This window comes from Phyllobates terribilis, unplaced genomic scaffold, assembly GCF_046119375.1.
Source record: "Phyllobates terribilis strain yellow unplaced genomic scaffold, ASM4611937v1 Scaffold_2__4_contigs__length_985480577, whole genome shotgun sequence".
Lineage (NCBI taxonomy): Eukaryota > Metazoa > Chordata > Amphibia > Anura > Dendrobatidae > Phyllobates > Phyllobates terribilis.
The window spans coordinates 952,307,708-952,328,946 of record NW_027362762.1 but is presented as its reverse complement, the minus strand read 5'-3'; the positions used below and the strand labels follow the sequence as shown (position 1 = coordinate 952,328,946).

Here is a 21,239-nt window from a genome sequence, read left to right as displayed (position 1 = left end):
TACCTACTATAATACTGCTCCCTATATACACGAATATAACTACTATAATACTGCCCCTATGTACAAGAATATAACTACTATAATACTGCCCACTATGTACCAGAATATAACTACTATAATACTGCTCCCTATGTACAATAATATAACTACTATAATACTGCTCCTATGTACAAGAATATAACTACTATAATACTGCCCCCTATGTCCAAGAATATAACTACTATAATACTGCACCTATGTACAAGAATATAACTACTATAATACTGCTCCCTATGTACAAGAATATAACTACTATAATACTGCTCCCTATATACAAGAATATAACTACTATAATACTGCCCCTATGCACAAGAATATAACTACTATAATACTGCTGCTATGTACAAGAATATAACTACTATAATACTGCCCCCTATGTACAAGAATATAACTACTATAATACTGCCCCCTATGTACAAGAATATAACTACTATAATACTGCCTCCTATGTACAAGAATATAACTACTATAATACTGCCCCCTATGTACAAGAATATAACTACTATAATACTGCCCCTCTGTACAAGAATATAACTACAACAATACTGCCTCCTATGTACAAGAATATAACTACTATAATACTGCTCCTATGTACAAGAATATAACTACTATAATACTGCCCCTATGTACAGAATATAACTACTATAATACTGCCCCCTATATACAAGAATATAACTACTATAATACTGCCCCCTATGTACAAGAATATAACTACTATAATACTTCCCCCTATGTACAAGAATATAACTACTATAATACTGCCCCCTATGCACAAGAATATAACTACTATAATACTGCTGCTATGTACAAGAATATAACTACTATAATACTGCCCCCTATGTACAAGAATATAACTACTATAATACTGCCCCCTATGTACAAGAATATAACTACTATAATACTGCCTCCTATGTACAAGAATATAACTACTATAATACTGCCCCCTATGTACAAGAATATAACTACTATAATACTGCCCCTCTGTACAAGAATATAACTACAACAATACTGCCTCCTATGTACAAGAATATAACTACTATAATACTGCTCCTATGTACAAGAATATAACTACTATAATACTGCCCCTATGTACAGAATATAACTATTATAATACTGCCCCCTATATACAAGAATATAACTACTATAATACTGCCCCCTATGTACAAGAATATAACTACTATAATACTTCCCCCTATGTACAAGAATATAACTACTATAATACTGCCCCCTATGTACAAGAATATAACTACTATAATACTGCCTCCTATGTACAAGAATATAACTACTATAATACTGCCCCCTATGTCCAAGAATATAACTACTATAATACTGCCCCTCTGTACAAGAATATAACTACAATAATACTGCCTCCTATGTACAAGAATATAACTACTATAATACTGCTCCTATGTGGAAGAATATAACTACTATAATACTGCCCCTATGTACAGAATATAACTACTATAATACTGCCCCCTATATACAAGAATATAACTACTATAATACTGCCCCCTATGTACAAGAATATAACTACTATAATACTTCCCCCTATGTACAAGAATATAACTATAATACTGCACCTATGTACAAGAATATAACTACTATAGTACTGCTCCCCATGTAGAAGAATATAACTACTATAATACTGCTCCCTATATACAAGAATATAACTACTATAATACTGCCCCTATGTACAAGAATATAACTACTATAATACTGCTCCTATGTACAAGAATATAACTACTATAATACTGCCCCCTATGTACAAGAATATAACTAGTATAATACTGCCCCCTATGTACAAGAATATAACTACTATAATACTGCCCCCTATGTACAAGAATATAACTACTATAATACTGCCTCCTATGTACAAGAATATAACTACTATAATACTACCCCCTATGTACAAGAATATAACTACTATAATACTGCCCCTCTGTACAAGAATATAATTACAATAATACTGCCTCCTATGTACAAGAATATAACTACTATAATACTGCTCCTATGTACAAGAATATAACTACTATAATACTGACCCTATGTACAGAATATAACTACTATAATACTGCCCCCTATATACAAGAATATAACTACTATAATACTGCCCCCTATGTACAAGAATATAACTACTATAATACTTCCCCCTATGTACAAGAATATAACTACTATAATACTGCACCTATGTACAAGAATATAACTACAATAATACTGCTCCCTATGTAGAAGAATATAACTACTATAATACTGCTCCCTATATACAAGAATATAACTACTATAATACTGCCCCTATGTACAAGAATATAACTACTATAATACTGCTCCTATGTACAAGAATATAACTACTATAATACTGCCCCCTATGTACAAGAATATAACTACTATAATACTGCCCCCTATGTACAAGAATATAACTACTATAATACTGCCCCCTATGTACAAGAGTATAACTACTATAATACTGCCTCCTATGTACAAGAATATAACTACTATAATACTGCCCCCTATGTACAAGAATATAACTACTATAACACTGCCCCTCTGTACAAGAATATAACTACTATAATACTGCCCCTCTGTACAAGAATATAACTACTATAATACTGCACCTATGTACAAGAATATAACTACTATAATACTGCTCCTATGTACAAGAATATAACTACTATAATACTGCTCCTATGTACAAGAATATAACTACTATAATACTGCCCCTATGTACAAGAATATAACTGCTATAATACTGCCCCCTATGTACAAGAATATAACTACTATAATACTGCTCCTATGTACAAGAATATAACTACTATAATACTGCCCCTATGTACAAGAATATATTTACTATAATACTGCCCCCTATGTACAAGAATATAACTACTATAATACTGCTCCTATGTACAAGAATATAACTACTATAATACTGCCCCTATGTACAAGACTATAACTACTATAATACAGCTCCTATGTACAAGAATATAACTACTATAATACTGCCCCCTATATATAAGAATATAACTACTATAATACTGCCACCTATATACAAGAATATAACTACTATAATACTGCTCCTATGTACAAGAATATAACTACTATAATACTGCCCCCTATGTACAAGAATATATCTACTATAATACTGCCCCTATGTACAAGAATATAACTACTACAACACTGCTCCTATGTACAAGAATATAACTACTATAATACTGCTCCTATGTACAAGAATATAACTACTATAATACTGCCCCTATGTACAAGAATATAACTACTATGATACTGCCCCTATGTACAAGAATATAACTCCTATAATACTGCCCGCTATATACAAGAATATAACTACTATAATACTGCACCCTATATACAAGAATATAACTACTATAATACTGCCCCCTATGTACAAGAATATAACTACTATAATACTGCCTCTATGTACAAGAATATAACTACTATAATACTGCACCCTATATACAAGAATATAACTACTATAATACTGCCCCCTATATACAAGAATATATCTACTATAATACTGCCCCTATGTACAAGAATATAACTACTACAACACTGCTCCTATGTACAAGAATATAACTACTATAATACTGCCCCTATGTACAAGAATATAACTACTATAATACTGCTCCTATGTACAAGAATATAACTACTATAATACTGCCCCTATGTACAAGAATATAACTACTATGATACTGCCCCTATGTACAAGAATATAACTCCTATAATACTGCCCGCTATATACAAGAATATAACTACTATAATACTGCACCCTATATACAAGAATATAACTACTATAATACTGCCCCCTATGTACAAGAATATAACTACTATAATACTGCCTCTATGTACAAGAATATAACTACTATAATACTGCACCCTATATACAAGAATATAACTACTATAATACTGCCCCCTATATACAAGAATATATCTACTATAATACTGTCCCCTGTCTTCCTGTGTAAACATAGCTGCATGTATTGGACTGGTGGTCAAACTAGAGATTACATGACTCAGCTTCCCATAATTAATTAACGGGAAAAATGTATAGATGAAACAGATGGGATGAAATAAATGAAAAAGCGAGAATCTTGGTGATGCAAAAAAAAAACAGCCACATTGCTTCTTTAAATTCTTAAAAATATTCTATAAAATTTGACTAAAAACATTAAAAAACATGAAATCCGTCGATATGTATCTGTCCAGGTATCTAGAAGTTGTCACAAAGTCTGTGCGCCCTCTCTCACCCACTTATCATGATACAGTGTTCCCGGAGTTTTAAAAAAAGGCATAAAAAACAACCAGCTTTTGGGCAGAACTATGGCGTTGTGCACTACTACTGGTGTTGTTTCTCCAGGGATGTAGCTCTATTGAGTGTGCTATAAAGACTTGTGCTATAAAGAAAAGTAATAAAAAACATATTTTGGGCAGAACTATCGCATCACTGGTATTGTAATGGCACATTGTAGCTGGTTGCTGCGGCATTGTCCGGGTTCCCATGGCTGTGCCTAAATTTGGATGGGACCGGACGACAACTTGTGTTTACACCTAGGTAAAAGTGAATTTTTGGGCCCCCGGTGGGTGCTTGTCCGGGGCCACCACGACGCCCGGCCGTGGACCACTGCTATCACACAGGCTCTGCTTGTAGAAGACGTTGCTGCGGGGTTACCCGATAATGCAGGAAATGAGAACGACACATGTATGACCCCTATACGCCGTATTGCTCGCCATATACGGTCATACTTAGTACTGCTCCACTATCTCTCTCTCGTTTTTTCCCACAGTTCCTCCCCCTCCCCCATTAATGCTGCAGGGGTATAATGATAATTGACCTCATTTGCCCCGGCCATAAACACCTCCCGGGATTAACTGGGATCCGTCCTTAATTCTTAGAAAACATGCCGGATTAGCTGCAGTAAAAGGTTTGGTCTGATGAAGATGTTTTATAAGTTATAAATAGGCCGGCAGATATCATAGAGGATAAGCGGTGGGATCACATCTCCGGGGTGTATTAATAACTGACCGTTGGCTGTTATACCGCCACATGGTGCCAAGTCATGGATTAGTCTTTGTGCAGTGGTGGAATGCAGCTAAGCCGGAGGCGTCTCATCAGATACACATCATGTCAATGGGCCGGGTGCACTAAATATAAATATTTGCATCCTCATTTTGACCCTTAGGGGGCTTTGCCCGTAGGTCAGGTCAACATATCGCCTGGGGCACGATAATAGGGGTAAGGAACAATATGTCTGCGTTTGTGCTTCTCATACTGATCTTCCCTCTGCCGTATTAATAGTGAGCTGTAAAAATGTTGTACTTATATATGACATTGTTATCTGGACACTAATAGATGCTCAGCATATGGCACTATATAGCAGTATTTATTATTTGGATACGGTATTATTCTACACTATTTTGTATCATCCTGCCTACATCAAGTAGATACGGTATCATGTTATTATTTAGGTACAGATATTTTTGCACTGTATAGTATTTTTATGTATTCACTATAACATCAATATGTGGGCACCATATGGTGGTATAATTTTGTAACTATATGGCACCATTATTTGAGCAGTGCTTCACTTTACGGCACTATCATGTAGGTTCTTGATGATGACTTTGGGAAGAACTGTATAGTATTGCCATGCATTCTTTATAACTTCAAGATGTGGGCGTCCTATGGTGGTATAATTTGGGTAGTATATGATACTTTTATTTGAGCAGTGTATAATCCTGCTGTGTGTGCACAATACAGCACTATCATTTAGGCACTGCATGGTGATATAATTTGGTACTTCTTGGCACTCTAATTATACCGCTATATAGCAGCATAATGATATTATTGATAGTGATATTATTTGGTACTCTAGGTATGTTATCTGAAGCACAGTACTAAAAGTACAGTACTATAATGTGTGCACTGTATGGTGATATTATTTCGTATTTCTTGGCACTCTAAGTATACAGGTGTAATGCAGTATAATCTATGCACGGTATGGTGATATTATCTAGGTACTCTAGGTATGTTATCTGAAGCAGAGTACAAAAAGTATGGTGATAATATTTGGATATTTTATGGTATTCTAAGCATTGTATAGCACTGTAGTGTAGCACTGTATGGAGGTATTATTTATGCACTGAGCAATACTAATACCTGGACATTCTTACTCTTCATTTTCTTCCTTCCGAAACTGCCTCAACATGCTTTGCCCAGAGGCATCCACAGACATTTCTCCAACCCTGCTTTCAATTCGAGGGGGTCGGACATTTGCCGAGATGCCCCCACAACGCTGTGTATATGAGTTCATCTGACTTGTAAGCAGTAATTGCAGCAGTCAGAACTCCAGAGCTGTCAGCGAAGTTTACACAGCGCAGGAGCGCAGCATTGCTCATTTGTGTGACTATTTAGTTGGGCGAGCCATGCGTCTGGTTACGGGCAGACACGATTTACATTAGCTGGAGGTCCTGTTTAGTAGCAGACGCAAGCAATTAGAGATTTCTAATAACATGGCAGACAACAGAGAATACTAGCGGTGCAGCTGATTAATGGATGCAAATAAATATGTTATCCATTTCTAAGAAAACTGTGACAGCAAATCTGTTCGGGAGAGAAACAGAGCGTGGGGACAGCTGCCTCTGGGCATCCGGTGCATGAGGGGCCCAAAAAGTCCCTCTTCCCCATAGGAGTCAATCAGTCCATTATTATAAGATGTCGGAATATTAAAGGGATCATTCCCGGAAAAAGGAAAGATCTCCTGGACTCTCAGAACGGTTGCCAAATGTCTTGGCCCCCGATGAATGGTCCCGAAATTTCTCGGAAAGAAGCGCATCTTTGGTGGAGACGGGGACGTAGAAGAGGGATAGCAAAGTGTGACCAGAAGACGTGGAAGCAATTATTGACAACGCACTTTGGTGTCCTCCAACAACAAGTTTGCTTTATCATCTGTGCGGCTCCAAGCTCTGGGACCACCATCGATCCTGAGAATGATGTTTCTGAAGGACTAATTTTGTCCTCTTCCCGTTGTTTTCCCTCTCCCTGTAGGTTTCCACCCTGACCGTGTGGGAGTACAGCTGTGCTGCAGTTCCCCTGCACAGCGGGTGGTTATGGTGCCCCTGTACATGGAAATACTGTAAAAGGGACCACAGTGCTAAATCGACACCAAGGCCCTTCCATTCTTCCAAAGGTCCCACCACCTCCTAAAGTGGTGGCTTATCCTTAAGGGGTTCTTCTCATGACTTATCTTCAGGAGCACACTGCTCCCTAGTCTGCCATCTTCCCTGGTGGTGCAGGGAGCGGTGTGCTCCTGATTCCTTGACAGTTAACGCCAGCAGCATCATTACGTTGCTGTCCACAGCTCTCGATGAAGCTTTGCATCTAGTCTACGCATCGGAAGCACAGCGGGTCTGAAGCTAACCAGGACAGAGAGCTAAGAGAGCGCTCCAGTGATCCCAAGCCTGCAACCTTAGTAGGATAGAGCTTGTAAGCACTGCGCATGTCCAGACAGATTTTACATTGGTGTCCAGGAGTTATCGTCTCAATACAACCAATAATATTGGTCATATCAGTAACTCAGTTTTTTAGGACTCATGACAGGCAGATCTTCAAGACGTCATCCGAGGATGAAGAAACAAGTAAGAAAGGTTGTCACCTTAATAGAAGTTGTAACAAGAACTGGACGACTCAATTCTACCATGGAGTCATGTATCGGTGTGAGAGTCCTGGTCCTCCACCCCAATGATTACATAATGCCGGAGGATGATCTCATGACTATACTGGAACTGTGATGAGGGTGGAAGACATGATCTCAGGCTGTGGAATCATGCACAGCAATGAAGCCCAATGGACCGTGAAGACGAAGCACCACTGTGGACCACCCATGTCATCATGGTGTCCACCCATTGCAATAAATGGTAAGAAGTCCAGAAAGCGACCAGTCCTCCTCCCATGACCACTAACCTATGTCACCAGCGCTTAGATCCTCATGCACAAAATATGTGGTTGGGGTCCCACTGGCTCCTCTGGGAGCCAGACTCCACCGGACTCCCTGAAGCAGCCACATTTGTGTCCAGCCCTCTCCATTGGAGTCAATGGGAGATATGGAGACTCCACCTCTGCTCACGTCTTCTCGACCGAATGGCTTCATCCATTAAGGAGGGCGGATGGTAAAAGACCACTTGTCGAGGAGGTTCTGCAGCAGCTGGGATTATTTCCCCAGAAGCAGACTCCATCATGTATTCAAAGTACTAAATATAAATAATAATGAGAAAGAGTCTGTCAACAGCTGCATGCTGATGGTTTCCAGGCCTTAATCCTCTAAAACGCTCACCACACAAAACAAATCCCACCATTGTGTCCATAATGCAGCCACAGGGTTCCTAATATGAGTACAGTGCCCTCATAAAAATACAACAACCATGTCCCCCACAACTATAGTGTCCCCACAACCACAGACATCGCCAGAGTTCCTACTGAACAAGCCCCATAACTACAAGTCACAGAGCCGCTATTAGAACAATGTGCATGGTGCCCCATAACAACATCAGCTGCATCCTGTAGTGATGGTCCTAATAATAAGAAAGTCCAGCCTGCCGCCTAAATGCAGTCACAGTGCCCCCATAATAACATCATGTACAGTGCCTCATAACTACAGACATAATGGCCTCATAATATCAACATCCACAGAGCAACAGACGTAACATCACAGTGCCCCCGTAATAACAGCATCTACCGTGCCCATAACTATTCAGTGCCCCATCATAATATCAACTTCCACAGTGCCCCATAACTAACATCACAGTTCCCCCATAATAACAGCATTCACAGATCCCCATAGCTATAACCAAGGTGCACCATAGTAATATCATCTATCGAGCCCCATAATAATAAGACCTACAGTGTCCCGTAACTAAATAGTGCCCCCATAATAACAGCATCCACAGGGCCCCATAACTAGTCACACTTCTATAATAACAGCAGTCATGGTGCCCCATAAGAAAATACATAGTGCCTGATAATGGCAGAGTGCCCCATAACTACCGTACAGTCATAATGGTCCTATAATAACATTCACAAAGCAACATAAGTAACATCACAGTGCCCCCATAATAACAGCATCAATCATGCCCCATAATTAGTCAGTGCCCCCATAATAATATATACAGTGCCCAATAACTACAGTCATAGTGCCCCCATAATAACAATCTACAGTGCTCATAACCTGTCTCAGTGCCCCCATAATAAGAGCATCTACAAAGCCCCATAACTACAGTCACAGTGCCCCCATAATAACATAATTTACTGTGCCCATAACTAGTTACAGTGCCCTAAGAATAATAATATCTACAGTGCCCATAACTAGTCACAGTGCCCCATAATAAGAGCATCTACCTTTACCTATAGCTACAGTCACAGTGCCCCCATAATAAGAGCATCTACAGTTACCTATAACTACAGTCACAGTGCTCCATAATAATATAATCTACAGTGCTCATAACTACAGCCAATGTTCCCCCATAATAATAACATATACGGCACCCCCAAACCTATAGTCACATTTTCTTTACAAAAACAAGCATGGTGCCCCATAACAGCATCCACACCCTCCACATAATATCAACATTCCCAGTGCCCCATAACTAGGGCTATGATGCCCCCATAATAACAACATCTACCCCCTTCCTATAATGGCATCCACAGTGCTTCCATTGTGAGAGCAATATTGCCCCATAATTTATTTATTTATTATTTATTATTATTATTATAGCGCCATTTATTCCATGGCGCTTTACATGTGATAGGGATATACATAACAAAAGCATTTACATAATCTTAACAAAACGAGTCAGCGACTGGTCCAGGAGGAGCGAGGACCCTGCCCGCGAGGGCTCACAGTCTACAAGGGATGGGTGAGGATACAGTAGGTGAGGGTAGAGCTGGTCGTGCAGTGGTGTTTACTGCAGGTTGTAGGCTTGTCGGAAGAGGTGGGTCTTCAGGTTCCTTTTGAAGGTTTCCACGGTCGGCGAGAGTCTGATATGTTGGGGTAGAGCGTTCCAGAGTAGGGGGGAAGCACGGGAGAAATCTTGTATACGAGTGTGGGAGGAGGAGATAAGAGGGGAGTAGAGCAGGAGATCTTGTGAGGATCGGAGGTTGCGTGCAGGTAAGTACCGGGAGACTAGGTCACAGATGTATGGAGGAGACAGGTTGTGGATGGCTTTGTATGCCATGGTTAGAGTTTTGAACTGAATTCTCTGGGCAATAGGGAGCCAGTGAAGGGATTGACAGAGAGGAGAGGCCGGGGAATAGCGGGGGGACAGGTGGATTAGTCGAGCAGCAGAGTTTAGGATAGATTGGAGAGGTGCAAGAGTGTTGGAAGGGATGCCACGGAGCAGGAGGTTGCAGTAGTCGAGGCGGGAGATGATGAGGGCATGCACTAGTGTTTTTGCAGAGTCTTTGCTGAGGAATGCACGGATCCGGGAGATGTTTTTGAGTTGGAGTCGGCAGGAGGTGGAAAGGGCTTGAATATGTGGCTTGAAGGAGAGATCAGAGTCCAGGGTTACCCCAAGGCAGCGAGCTTGTAGGACTGGGGAGAGTGAACAGCCATTGACGTTGATGGATAGGTCGGATGGGGGATGTGAATGAGAGGGTGGAAAGATGATGAACTCTGTTTTATCCATGTTGAGTTTTAGAAACCTGTCGGAGAAGAAGGATGAGATGGCGGACAGACATTGTGGGATTCTGGTTAGTAGGGAGGAGATATCGGGTCCAGAGAGGTAGATCTGTGTGTCGTCAGCATAGAGGTGATACTGAAAGCCGTGAGACTCTATGAGCTGTCTCAGGCCGAAGGTGTAGATGGAGAAGAGCAGGGGTCCTAGAACTGAACCTTGGGGGACACCGACAGATAGGGGGCGAGATGAGGAGGTGGTGCGTGAGTGGGAGACGCTGAATGTCCTGTCTGTTAAGTATGAGGAGAGCCAAGTCCGTGATGCCAAGAGATGAGAGAATCTGGAGTAAGAGGGGACAGATCAGTGTCCCCAGAACAGCGTCCATGGTGCCCCATAATGACCCCAACATCACTCAAAGAACTGCGACCAACATGGTGCCTCTGTGTCTCCGTATATGAGAAGACCAGGAGCTGCCACAGCCTCGCCCGGTCCCGTGTCCGGCCCGTGTGTAGTGTGACCCCTCCAGCTGGACCCCTATATAACCCTGCATGTATAGAGCAGCATGCCGGACCCCTATATACACCTAGATGTATACAGCAGCATGCCGGACTCCTCTATACCCCTGGGTGTATACAGCAGCATGCCGGACCCCTCTATACCCCTGGGTGTATACAGCAGCATTGTGGACCCCTCTATACCCCTGGGTGTATACAGCAGCATGCCGGACCCCTCTATACCCCTGGGTGTATACAGCAGCATGCTGGACCGCTATATACCCCTGGGTGTATGCACCAGCATGCCGGACCCCTCTATATCTCTGGATGTATACAGCAGCATGCCGGACCCCTCTATACCCCTGCGTGCATACAGCAGCTTGCCAGACCCCTCTATACCCCTGGGTGTATACAGCAGCATGCCGGACCCCTATATATCCCTGGATGTATACAGCAGCATGCCGGACCCCTCTATACTCCTGAGTGTATACAGCAGCATGCCGGACCCCTCTATACCCCTGGATGTATGCAACAGCATGCCAGACCCCTATATACCCCTGAGTGTATACAGCAGCATGCCGGACCCCTATATACCCCTGGATGTATACAGGTTGTGTACAATGGTTGCAGGTGTACAGAGACAGCTCAGTGCAGCCTCCTGTATCGCACACGTACGGACAGGTCCAGGCTCAGATCGCTGACAGACGCTTCTGTCCGGGGGCGAATATCCCGCTCTGGACTCATCGCTGACATTCTAGGAACGGTTCCAGGGCGTCCGTCCTGTTCTGTGCGGAAGGTTAATACTGGAGACCCCTATAAAGTGACCACCAGTGGTCAGCGCCAATAGTTCCAGCTGCCGGATCACAGCTCCCAACAGCGCCAGATCCTACGAGACTCTGCAAGTAAAAGCACAAAGGGCCCGATCCATTGTTGCATTTACGCAACTTTTTGTTCTTTATTTCGCCTGTTTTTAATTTGATCCTTTTTTTTTTATCTATTCATTTTTTTTTTTTCTACGTTCATCAGAATGGGCAGGCATTTTTTTTTTTTTTACAAAAAACACATAAATTATTTAATGCACGCCTGAAATTTTGGCGCAAATTTTGCAAAATTTAGTCAGAACACGTGACTTACATTAAAAAGTTGCAAAAAAAAATGTAAAATTCAAAAACATTTTTACGCGCCTTTATGAAGGAAACCCACAAATACAACAAGACAAAAACAAAACAAAACAAAAGAGACAAAAAAAAATCAGCAGATGAATTGGCCCATTATTTTTGTCTTTTAAGTCACGTGATCCATTAAAATGCCGCACAAAACTCTGACATTTGTGCAAAAACTTTGAATTTTTTTTTTAAAAAATGTATCAATTGATAATCTGGCAGCAAATATTTAGAAACCCCCAAACCTCATACACAATATATAAAGAAAAAGGTGAACACATAAAAAACGGACTAAAAAAGGTGAAAATTAAAAGGAGAATTTGCGCGAATGGAACAGAGACGAAAAACCCAGGAGATGTCAGAATGTGTCACACGCCGGGCGGCAGAGGAGCGAGTCAGGAGGGCATCACATGTTTCGGATTTACCTATATATAAAGTCATGTGACCTCCCATTATTAACTCGGAGAGAAAAGCAAAAAGGAGATTTTCTACTTAAGTTAGAATGTTTCTGATTTCTACCCGTTATTACATACAAATATCTATAAATCCACAAGTGTAAAGAAAATGACGAGACGGCACCGGAGATGAGCGGCCGGAATACAGGACAACAACAGACAAGAGCTGACCTGAGCCTGACACTGATCATCCACCCGTCACATGGTGGAGAACCACAAGTCACAGAAGACCCTGACTCACAAGTGGTGATTTATATGACAGTTCTGTACCCCCAATGTCAGTGTCATTATCCTGTACCCCGAGTGTCAGTGTCATTATCCTATACCCCCAGTGTCATTATCCTGTACCCCCAGAGTCATTATCCTGTAACCCGAGTGTCATTATCCTGTACCCCGAGTGTCAGTGTCATTATCCTATACCCCAAGTGTCAGCGTCATTATCCTGTACCCCCAGTGTCATTATCCTGTACGTCCAGTGTCAGCGTCATTATCCTGTACCCCGAGTGTCAGCGTCATTATCCTGTACCCCGAGTGTCATTATCCTGTACCTTGAGTGTCAGTGTCATTATCCTGTACCCTGAGTGTCAGTGTCATTATCCTGTACCCCAAGTATCAGTGTCATTATCCTGTACCCTGAGTGTCAGTGTCATTATCCCGTACCTCGAGTGTCAGCGTAATTATCCTGTACCTCAGTGTCAGTGTTATTATCCTGTACCCCGAGTGTCATTATCCTGTACCCCCAGTGTCATTATCCTGTACCCCGAGTGTCAGCGTCATTATCCTGTACCCCGAGTGTCATTATCCTGTACCCTGAGTGTCATTATCCTGTACCCCCAGTGTCATTATCCTGTACCCCGAGTGTCAATGTTATTATCCTGCTGTATCTCAAGTATCAGTGCCGTGATCCTGTACCCCGAGTGTCATTATCCTGTACCCCGAGTGTCAGCGTCATTATCCTGTACCCCCAGTGTCATTATCCTGTACCCCCAGTGTCAGTGTCATTATCCTGTACCCTGAGTGTCAGCGTCATTCTCCTGTACCCCGAGAGTCAGTGTCATTATCCTGTACCCCGAGTGTCAGTGTCATTATCCTGCACCTCGACTGTCATTATCCTGTACCCCGAGTGTCAGCGTCATTATCCTGTACCTCCAGTGTAATTATCCTGTACCCCCAATGTCATTATTCTGTACCCCCAGTGTCAGTGTCATTATCCTGTACCCCGAATGTCAGTGTCATTATCCTGTACCCCAAGTGTCATTATCCTGTAGCCCGAGTGTCATTATCCTGTACCTCCAGTGTCATTATCCGGTACCCCGAGTGTCATTATCCTGTACCCCCAGTGTCATTATCCTGTACCCCGAGTGTCATTATCCTGTACCCCGAGTGTCAGTGTCATTATCCTCTACCCCCAGTGTCATTATCCTGTACCCACAGAGTCATTATCCTGTAACCCGAGTGTCATTATCCTGTACCCCGAGTGTCAGTGTCATTATCCTATACCCCAAGTGTCAGCGTCATTATCCTGTACCCCCAGTGTCATTATCCTGTACCCCCAGTGTCAGCGTCATTATCCTGTACCCCGAGTGTCAGCGTCATTATCCTGTACCCCGAGTGTCATTGTCATTATCCTGTGCCCTGAGTGTCATTGTCATTATCCTGTACCCCGAGTGTCAGCGTCATTATCCTGTACCCCGAGAGTTATTATCCTGTACCCCCAGTGTCATTATCCTGTACCCCGAGTGTCAGTGTCATTATCCTCTACCCCCAGCGTCATTATTCTGTACCCCGAGTGTCAGCGTCATTATCCTGTACCCCGAGTGTCAGCGTCATTATCCTGTACCCCGTGTGTCATTATGCTGTACCCCCAGTGTCATTATCCTGTACCCCGAGTGTCAGTGTCATTATCCTCTACCCCCAGTGTCATTATCCTGTACCCCCAGTGTCATTATCCTGTAACCCGAGTGTCATTATCCTGTACCCCGAGTGTCATTATCCTGTACCCCCAGTGTCATTATCCTGTACCCCGAGTGTCAGTGTCATTATCCTCTACCCCCAGTGTCATTATCCTGTACCCCCAGTGTCATTATCCGGTACTCCGAGTGTCATCATCCTGTACCCCCAGTGTCATTATCCTGTACCCTGAGTGTCATTATCCTCTACCCCCAGTGTCATTATCCTGTACCCCCAGTGTCATTATCCTGTACCCCCAGTGTCATTATCCTGTAACCCGAGTGTCATTATCCTGTACCCCGAGTGTCAGTGTCATTATCCTATACCCCAAGTGTCAGCGTCATTATCCTGTACCCCCAGTGTCATTATCCTGTACCCCCAGTGTCAGCGTCATTATCCTGTACCCCGAGTGTCAGCGTCATTATCCTGTACCCCGAGTGTCAGTGCCATTATCCTGTACCCCGAGTGTCAGTGTCATTATCCTATACCCGAGTGTCAGTGTCATTATCCTGTACCCCGAGTGTCAGTGTCATTATTCTGTACCCCGAGTGTCAGTGTCATTATCCTCTACCCCCAGTGTCATTATCCTGTAACCCGAGTGTCATTATCCTGTAACCCGAGTGTCATTATCCTGTACCCCGAGTGTCAGTGTCATTATCCTCTACCCCCAGTGTCATTATCCTGTACCCCCAGTGTCATTATCCTGTACCCCCAGTGTCATTATCCGGTACCCCGAGTGTCATTATCCTGTACACCCAGTGTCATTATCCTGTACCCCGAGTGTCAGTGTCATTATCCTCTACCCCCAGTGTCATTATCCTGTACCCCCAGTGTCATTATCCTGTACCCCCAGCGTCATTATCCTGTACCCCGAGTGTCAGTGTCATTATCCTATACCCCAAGTGTCAGCGTCATTATCCTGTACCCCCAGTGTCAGCGTCATTATCCTGTACCCCGAGTGTCAGCGTCATTATCCTGTACCCTGAGTGTCGGCGTCATTATCCTGTACCCCGAGTGTCAGCGTCATTATCCTGTACCCCCAGTGTCATTATCCTGTACCCCCAGTGTCAGCGTCATTATCCTGTACCCCGAGTGTCATTGTCATTATCCTGTACCCTGAGTGTCAGTGTCATTATCCTGTACCCCGAGTGTCAGCGTCATTATCCTGTACCCCGAGTGTCATTATCCTGTACCCCCAGTGTCATTATCCTGTACCCCGAGTGTCATTATCCTGTACCCCGAGTGTCAGTGTCATTATCCTCTACCCTCAGTGTCATTATCCTGTACCCCCAGTGTCATTATCCTGTACCCCCAGTGTCATTATCCTCTACCCCCAGTGTCATTATCCTGTACCCCGAGTGTCATTATCCTGTACCCCGAGTGTCAGCGTCATTATCCTGTACCCCAAGTGTCATTGTCATTATCTTGTACCCTGAGTGTCAGCGTCATTATCCTTTACCCCGAGTGTCAGTGCCATTATCCTGTACCCCCAGTGTCAGCGTCATTATCCTGTACCCCGAGTGTCAGCGTCATTATCCTGTACCCCAAGTGTCATTGTCATTATCCTGTACCCTGAGTGTCAGCGTCATTATCCTTTACCCCGAGTGTCAGTGTCATTATCCTGTACCCCGAGTGTCAGTGTCACTATCCCGTACCCCGAGTGTCAGTGTCATTATCCTATACCCGAGTGTCAGTGTCATTATCCTGTACCCCGAGTGTCAGTGTCATTATCCTGTACCCCGAGTGTCATTGTGATTATCCTGTACCCCGAGTGTCAGCGTCATTATCCTGTACCCCGAGTGTCATTGTCATTATCCTGTACCCCGAGTGTCAGCGTCATTATTCTGTACCCCGAGTGTCAGCGTCACTATCCTGTACCCCGAGTGTCAGTGTCATTATCCTGTACCCCAAGTGTCATTATCCTGTACCCCGAGTGTCATTATCCTGTACCTCCAGTGTCATTATCCTGTACCCTGAGTGTCAGTGTCATTATCCGGTACCCCGAGTGTCATTATCCTGTACCCCGAGTGTCATTATCCTGTACCCCGAGTGTCAGTGTCATTATCCTATACCCCAAGTGTCAGCGTCATTATCCTTTACCCCCAGTGTCATTATCCTGTACACCCAGTGTCATTATCCTGTACCCCAAGTGTCAGTGTCATTATCCTGTACCCCCAGAGTCAGCGTCATTATCCTGTACCTCGAGTGTCAGCGTCATTATCCTCTACCCCCAGTGTCATTATCCTGTACCCCCAGTGTCATTATCCTGTAACCCGAGTGTCATTTTCCTGTACCCCGAGTGTCAGTGTCATTATCCTATACCCCAAGTGTCAGCGTCATTATCCTGTACCCCCAGTGTCATTATCCTGTACCCCCAGTGTCAGCGTCATTATCCTGTACCCCGAGTGTCAGCGTCATTATCCTGTACCCTGAGTGTCAGCGCCATTATCCTGTACCCCGAGTGTCAGTGTCATTATCCTGTACCTTGAGTGTCAGTGTCATTATCCTGTACTCCAAGTGTCAGCGTCATTATCCTGTACCTCCAGTGTCAGTGTCATTATCCTGTACCCCGAGTGTCAGTGTCATTATCCTGTACCCCGACTGTCAGTGTCATTATCCTGCACCCCGAGTGTCAGTGTCATTATCCTGTACCCCGAGTGTCAGTGTCATTATCCTGTACCCCGAGTGTCAGTGTCATTATCCTGTACCCCGAGTGTCAGTGTCATTATCCTGTACCCGAGTGTCAGTGTCATTATCCTGTACCCCGAGTGTCAGCGTCATTATCCTGCACCCCGAGTGTCAGCGCCATTATCCTGCACCCCGAGTGTCAGTGCCATTATCCTGTACCCGAGTGTCAGTGTCATTATCCTGTACCCCGATTGTCAGCGTCATTATCCTGCACCCCGAGTGTCAGCGCCATTATCCTGCACCCCGAGTGTCAGTGTCATTATCCTGTACCCCGAGTGTCAGTGTCATTATCCTGTACCCCGAGTGTCAGTGTCATTATCCTGTACCCCGGCTGTCAGTGTCATTATCCTGCACCCCGAGTGTCAGTGTCATTATCCTGTACCCCGAGTGTCAGTGTCATTATCCTGCACCCCGAGTGTCAGTGTCATTATCCTGCACCCCGAGTGTCAGTGTCATTATCCTGCACCCCGAGTGTCAGTGCCATTATCCTGCACCCCGAGTGTCAGTGTCATTATCCTGCACCCCGAGTGTCAGTGCCATTATCCTGTACCCCGAGTGTCAGTGCCATTATCCTGCACCCCGAGTGTCAGTGCCATTATCCTGTACCCCGAGTGTCAGCGTCATTATCCTGCACCCCGAGTGTCAGTGCCATTATCCTGCACCCCGAGTGTCAGTGCCATTATCCTGTACCCCGAGTGTCAGCGTCATTATCCTGTACCCCGAGTATCAGTGCCATTATCCTGTAGCCCCAGTGTCAGTGTCATTATCCTGTACCCTGAGTGTCAGTGTCATTATCCTGCACCCTGAGTGTCAGTGTCATTATCCTGTACCCCGAGTATCAGTGTCATTATCCTGTACCCCGAGTGTCAGCGCCATTATCCTGCACCCCGAGTATCAGTGCCATTATCCTGTACCCCGAGTGTCAGTGTCATTATCCTGTACCCCGAGTGTCAGTGTCATTATTCTGTACCCCGAGTGTCAGTGTCATTATCCTGTACCCCGAGTGTCAGTGTCATTATCCTGTACCCCGATTGTCAGTGTCTGATCAGTAAGACTTCTGAGATCCCCTTTACCAGGTGTCTGGAGACTGATAGACACTTGTAGATGGTAGATATGTAATTCACGCTGCGTTGGCCTCATACACACTAGCACATTACACACATGTAGCAGAACTCAGTTTGTCAGATGTAGTGCAGCAAATTTCGGAGCTTTTACGATATGTGACCTGTGATTCTATAAGAGGCTCGTGCCACAAGTATCATAACCCAAGAGAGGCTAGCTCTGCTACATCTGAGGATAACCAACCTAGTAAAATGCGACCCGTTAACCCCGAAATCACTGTCCTGCCCTCAACCGCCTTCGGGAAACCTGATGCGAGCGCAGCAACCAAACGCAGTGACAGCGAGGAACCCAGTGTAAACCCCGGAGCGTGCAGGACTCTACCTCCATATCCTCAGTCACAGGAGGGGACCGGACCCCGAAACCTCCAGGACCCTCGTGCGCTGCGTCGCCAACTTCACTTCTTGCAATTTCCGTCCTCGCCTCCTGTCACTTCGCTGCTGCGTCCCGAGACACCAGAGCGGGGACCCTGCCCAAAAGAGCAGTCCTGCGAAAACTGGAGCGAGAGGGGAGGAAGGAGGGGAGGGGAAGCAATCAGCGGTTATATATAGACACAAATCTAAACAGATACTGAGAGCAAAGCGGAGCCCGGAGGGGCGAGAGCAGAGCTGACCTGCCCATACATGGGGACAGCACGGGGGGCTCACAGCCGGCACGGGGGGACCACAACCGGCACGCGGGGCTCACAGCCGGCACGCAGGACGGGGTGCCGCTACTAATACCCCCATCATCCACATGCAGGTAGATCACACATGACCGTTCTATAAACTGCGGGATGATGACATCACCGAGGCCACCAAAAAAAAAAGCGTTAAAAAAATGGCGCAAATATGGCGCAAAATCCGAAGGAGAATATCTCATTCTTCTCAAAAATGTGAAAAACATAAATACTCCCAATATTTTAACTACTGAATGACCGCCATGTTTATACCTCACATGACCTGATGTTTTCTGGGTTTTTTTTTTTTTTTTGGGGGGGGGGGGTAAAATTTTGCACTTTTAATTTAATATTAAAAAGTGTTTATTTCAGTATTTCTTTCATTTTGTTGGGTTTTGTTTCTACGGCGTTTATTTTACGGTAAAAAAAGAACCCGGAAATGTGACTCTCCAGCGCAGTACGATTACACAGATACCAAAGTTTGTTTAGTGGTTTAAAAAATCTCAAATTTTTAAAAAAAAAAAAAAAAATGTCGGCATTTTATTGCATTTTTCTTGGGGAGGTGCAACAACTGCAAAAAACGGCAAGTCTGGCGCCTCCCCTTTTCTTTTCACGGTTTAAATAATGTGATATTTTGATAGGTCGGACTTTTATAAACACAACGATATTAAATACATCAAAATGTTTTTTTTAGATATTTTTTTTAAATATGAAAATGGGGGTGATTTAAACATTATTTTTTAACAATTTTTTCATTATTTTTATTTTACTTTATTGTTTTTATTTTTCATTCTACCTACAACTTCCAAAATCCATTACAAGCACTTATATTGTTCTCAGTAAGTCCCCAGTTAAATTCCTTCCCCCTCTGGAAGCCATACATATAGTCTTCACTGGCTTCCAAGTCAGTCTCCTTCTCCCATTGAAAGGTATAAGGAGAACATTGGAGGACATTATGCACCAGTACTGAGCAGTTTAGCTATGATTCCAGCTCTGGGTTTAAAAAAAATGTTAGAAGCAGCAGCATAGAGGGCATTATACAGAAGTACTGAGCTGTGTAGATGTGAATCCAGCTCTGGGTTGAGATAAAGTACATACTAGAAGCAGAATGGAGGACATTATACAGAAGTACTGAGCACTGTATCTATAAATCCAGCTCAGTGGTGACATAAAACATTTATTAGAAAGCAGCAGCATGGAGGACATTATACAGCATTACTAAAGAGTGCAGCTGTGAACCCGGCACAGGGGTGAGTTTAAACACTTACTAAAAGCAGAAGTCGCATATGGAACATGATACAGCAATGCTGTGCAGTGTGGCTGTGAATCCAGTTCAGCAGTGAGTTCAGTCATACTGAACAGTGTAGCTGTGAGAATCCAGCACAGGGGTGAGATAAGACACTCTCTATCTTTGCATTTACTTTCTAGAAGCAGCAGCATCATAGAGAACATGATACCGCAATACTATGAAGTGTGGCTGTGAATCAAGTTCAGTACCGAGATAAAACACTTACTAGAAAGCAGCAGCATGGAAGACATTATACAGCAGTACTGAACAGTGTAGCTGTGAATCCAGCACTGGGCTTAGATAAAGCACTTACTAGAAGCAGCCTAGTGAACATGAGACAGCAATACTGTGCAATGTGGCTGTGAATGAAGTTCAGTGGCAAGATAAAACACTTACTAGAAAGCAGCAGCATGGAGAACATTATACAGCAATACTGAACAGTGTAGCTGTGAATCTAGGACTGGGGTTAGCTAAAACACTTACTAGAAAGCAGCAGCATAGAGGACATTATATAGCAGTACTGAAAAGTGTAGTTTTAAATCGAGCTCAGGGGTGAGAAAAAAAACTTATTACAAGCAGCAGCAGCATAGAGAACATGATACAGCAATACTGTGAAGTGTGGCTGCGAATCAAGTTCAGTGGCAAGATAAAACACTTACTAGAAAGCAGCAGCATGGATGACATTATACAGCAGTACTGAATAGTGTAGCT

At 43.6% G+C, this 21,239-nt stretch overlaps 1 protein-coding gene across 1 annotated transcript in view; it reads right to left on the bottom strand.

Annotated features, from left to right (window-relative positions):
• The window catches only part of RCSD1 (RCSD domain containing 1), a 73,712-nt gene extending 54,582 nt beyond the window's left edge, over positions 1–19,130 (bottom strand). Inside the window, exon 1 of the mRNA XM_073668567.1 lies at positions 18,907–19,130. Coding sequence (XP_073524668.1) covers positions 18,907–18,912 — 6 coding nt within the window. The 5' untranslated portion in view covers positions 18,913–19,130. The remainder of the gene's footprint in view (positions 1–18,906) is intronic.
• Between the last annotated feature and the right edge of the window lie 2,109 nt (positions 19,131–21,239).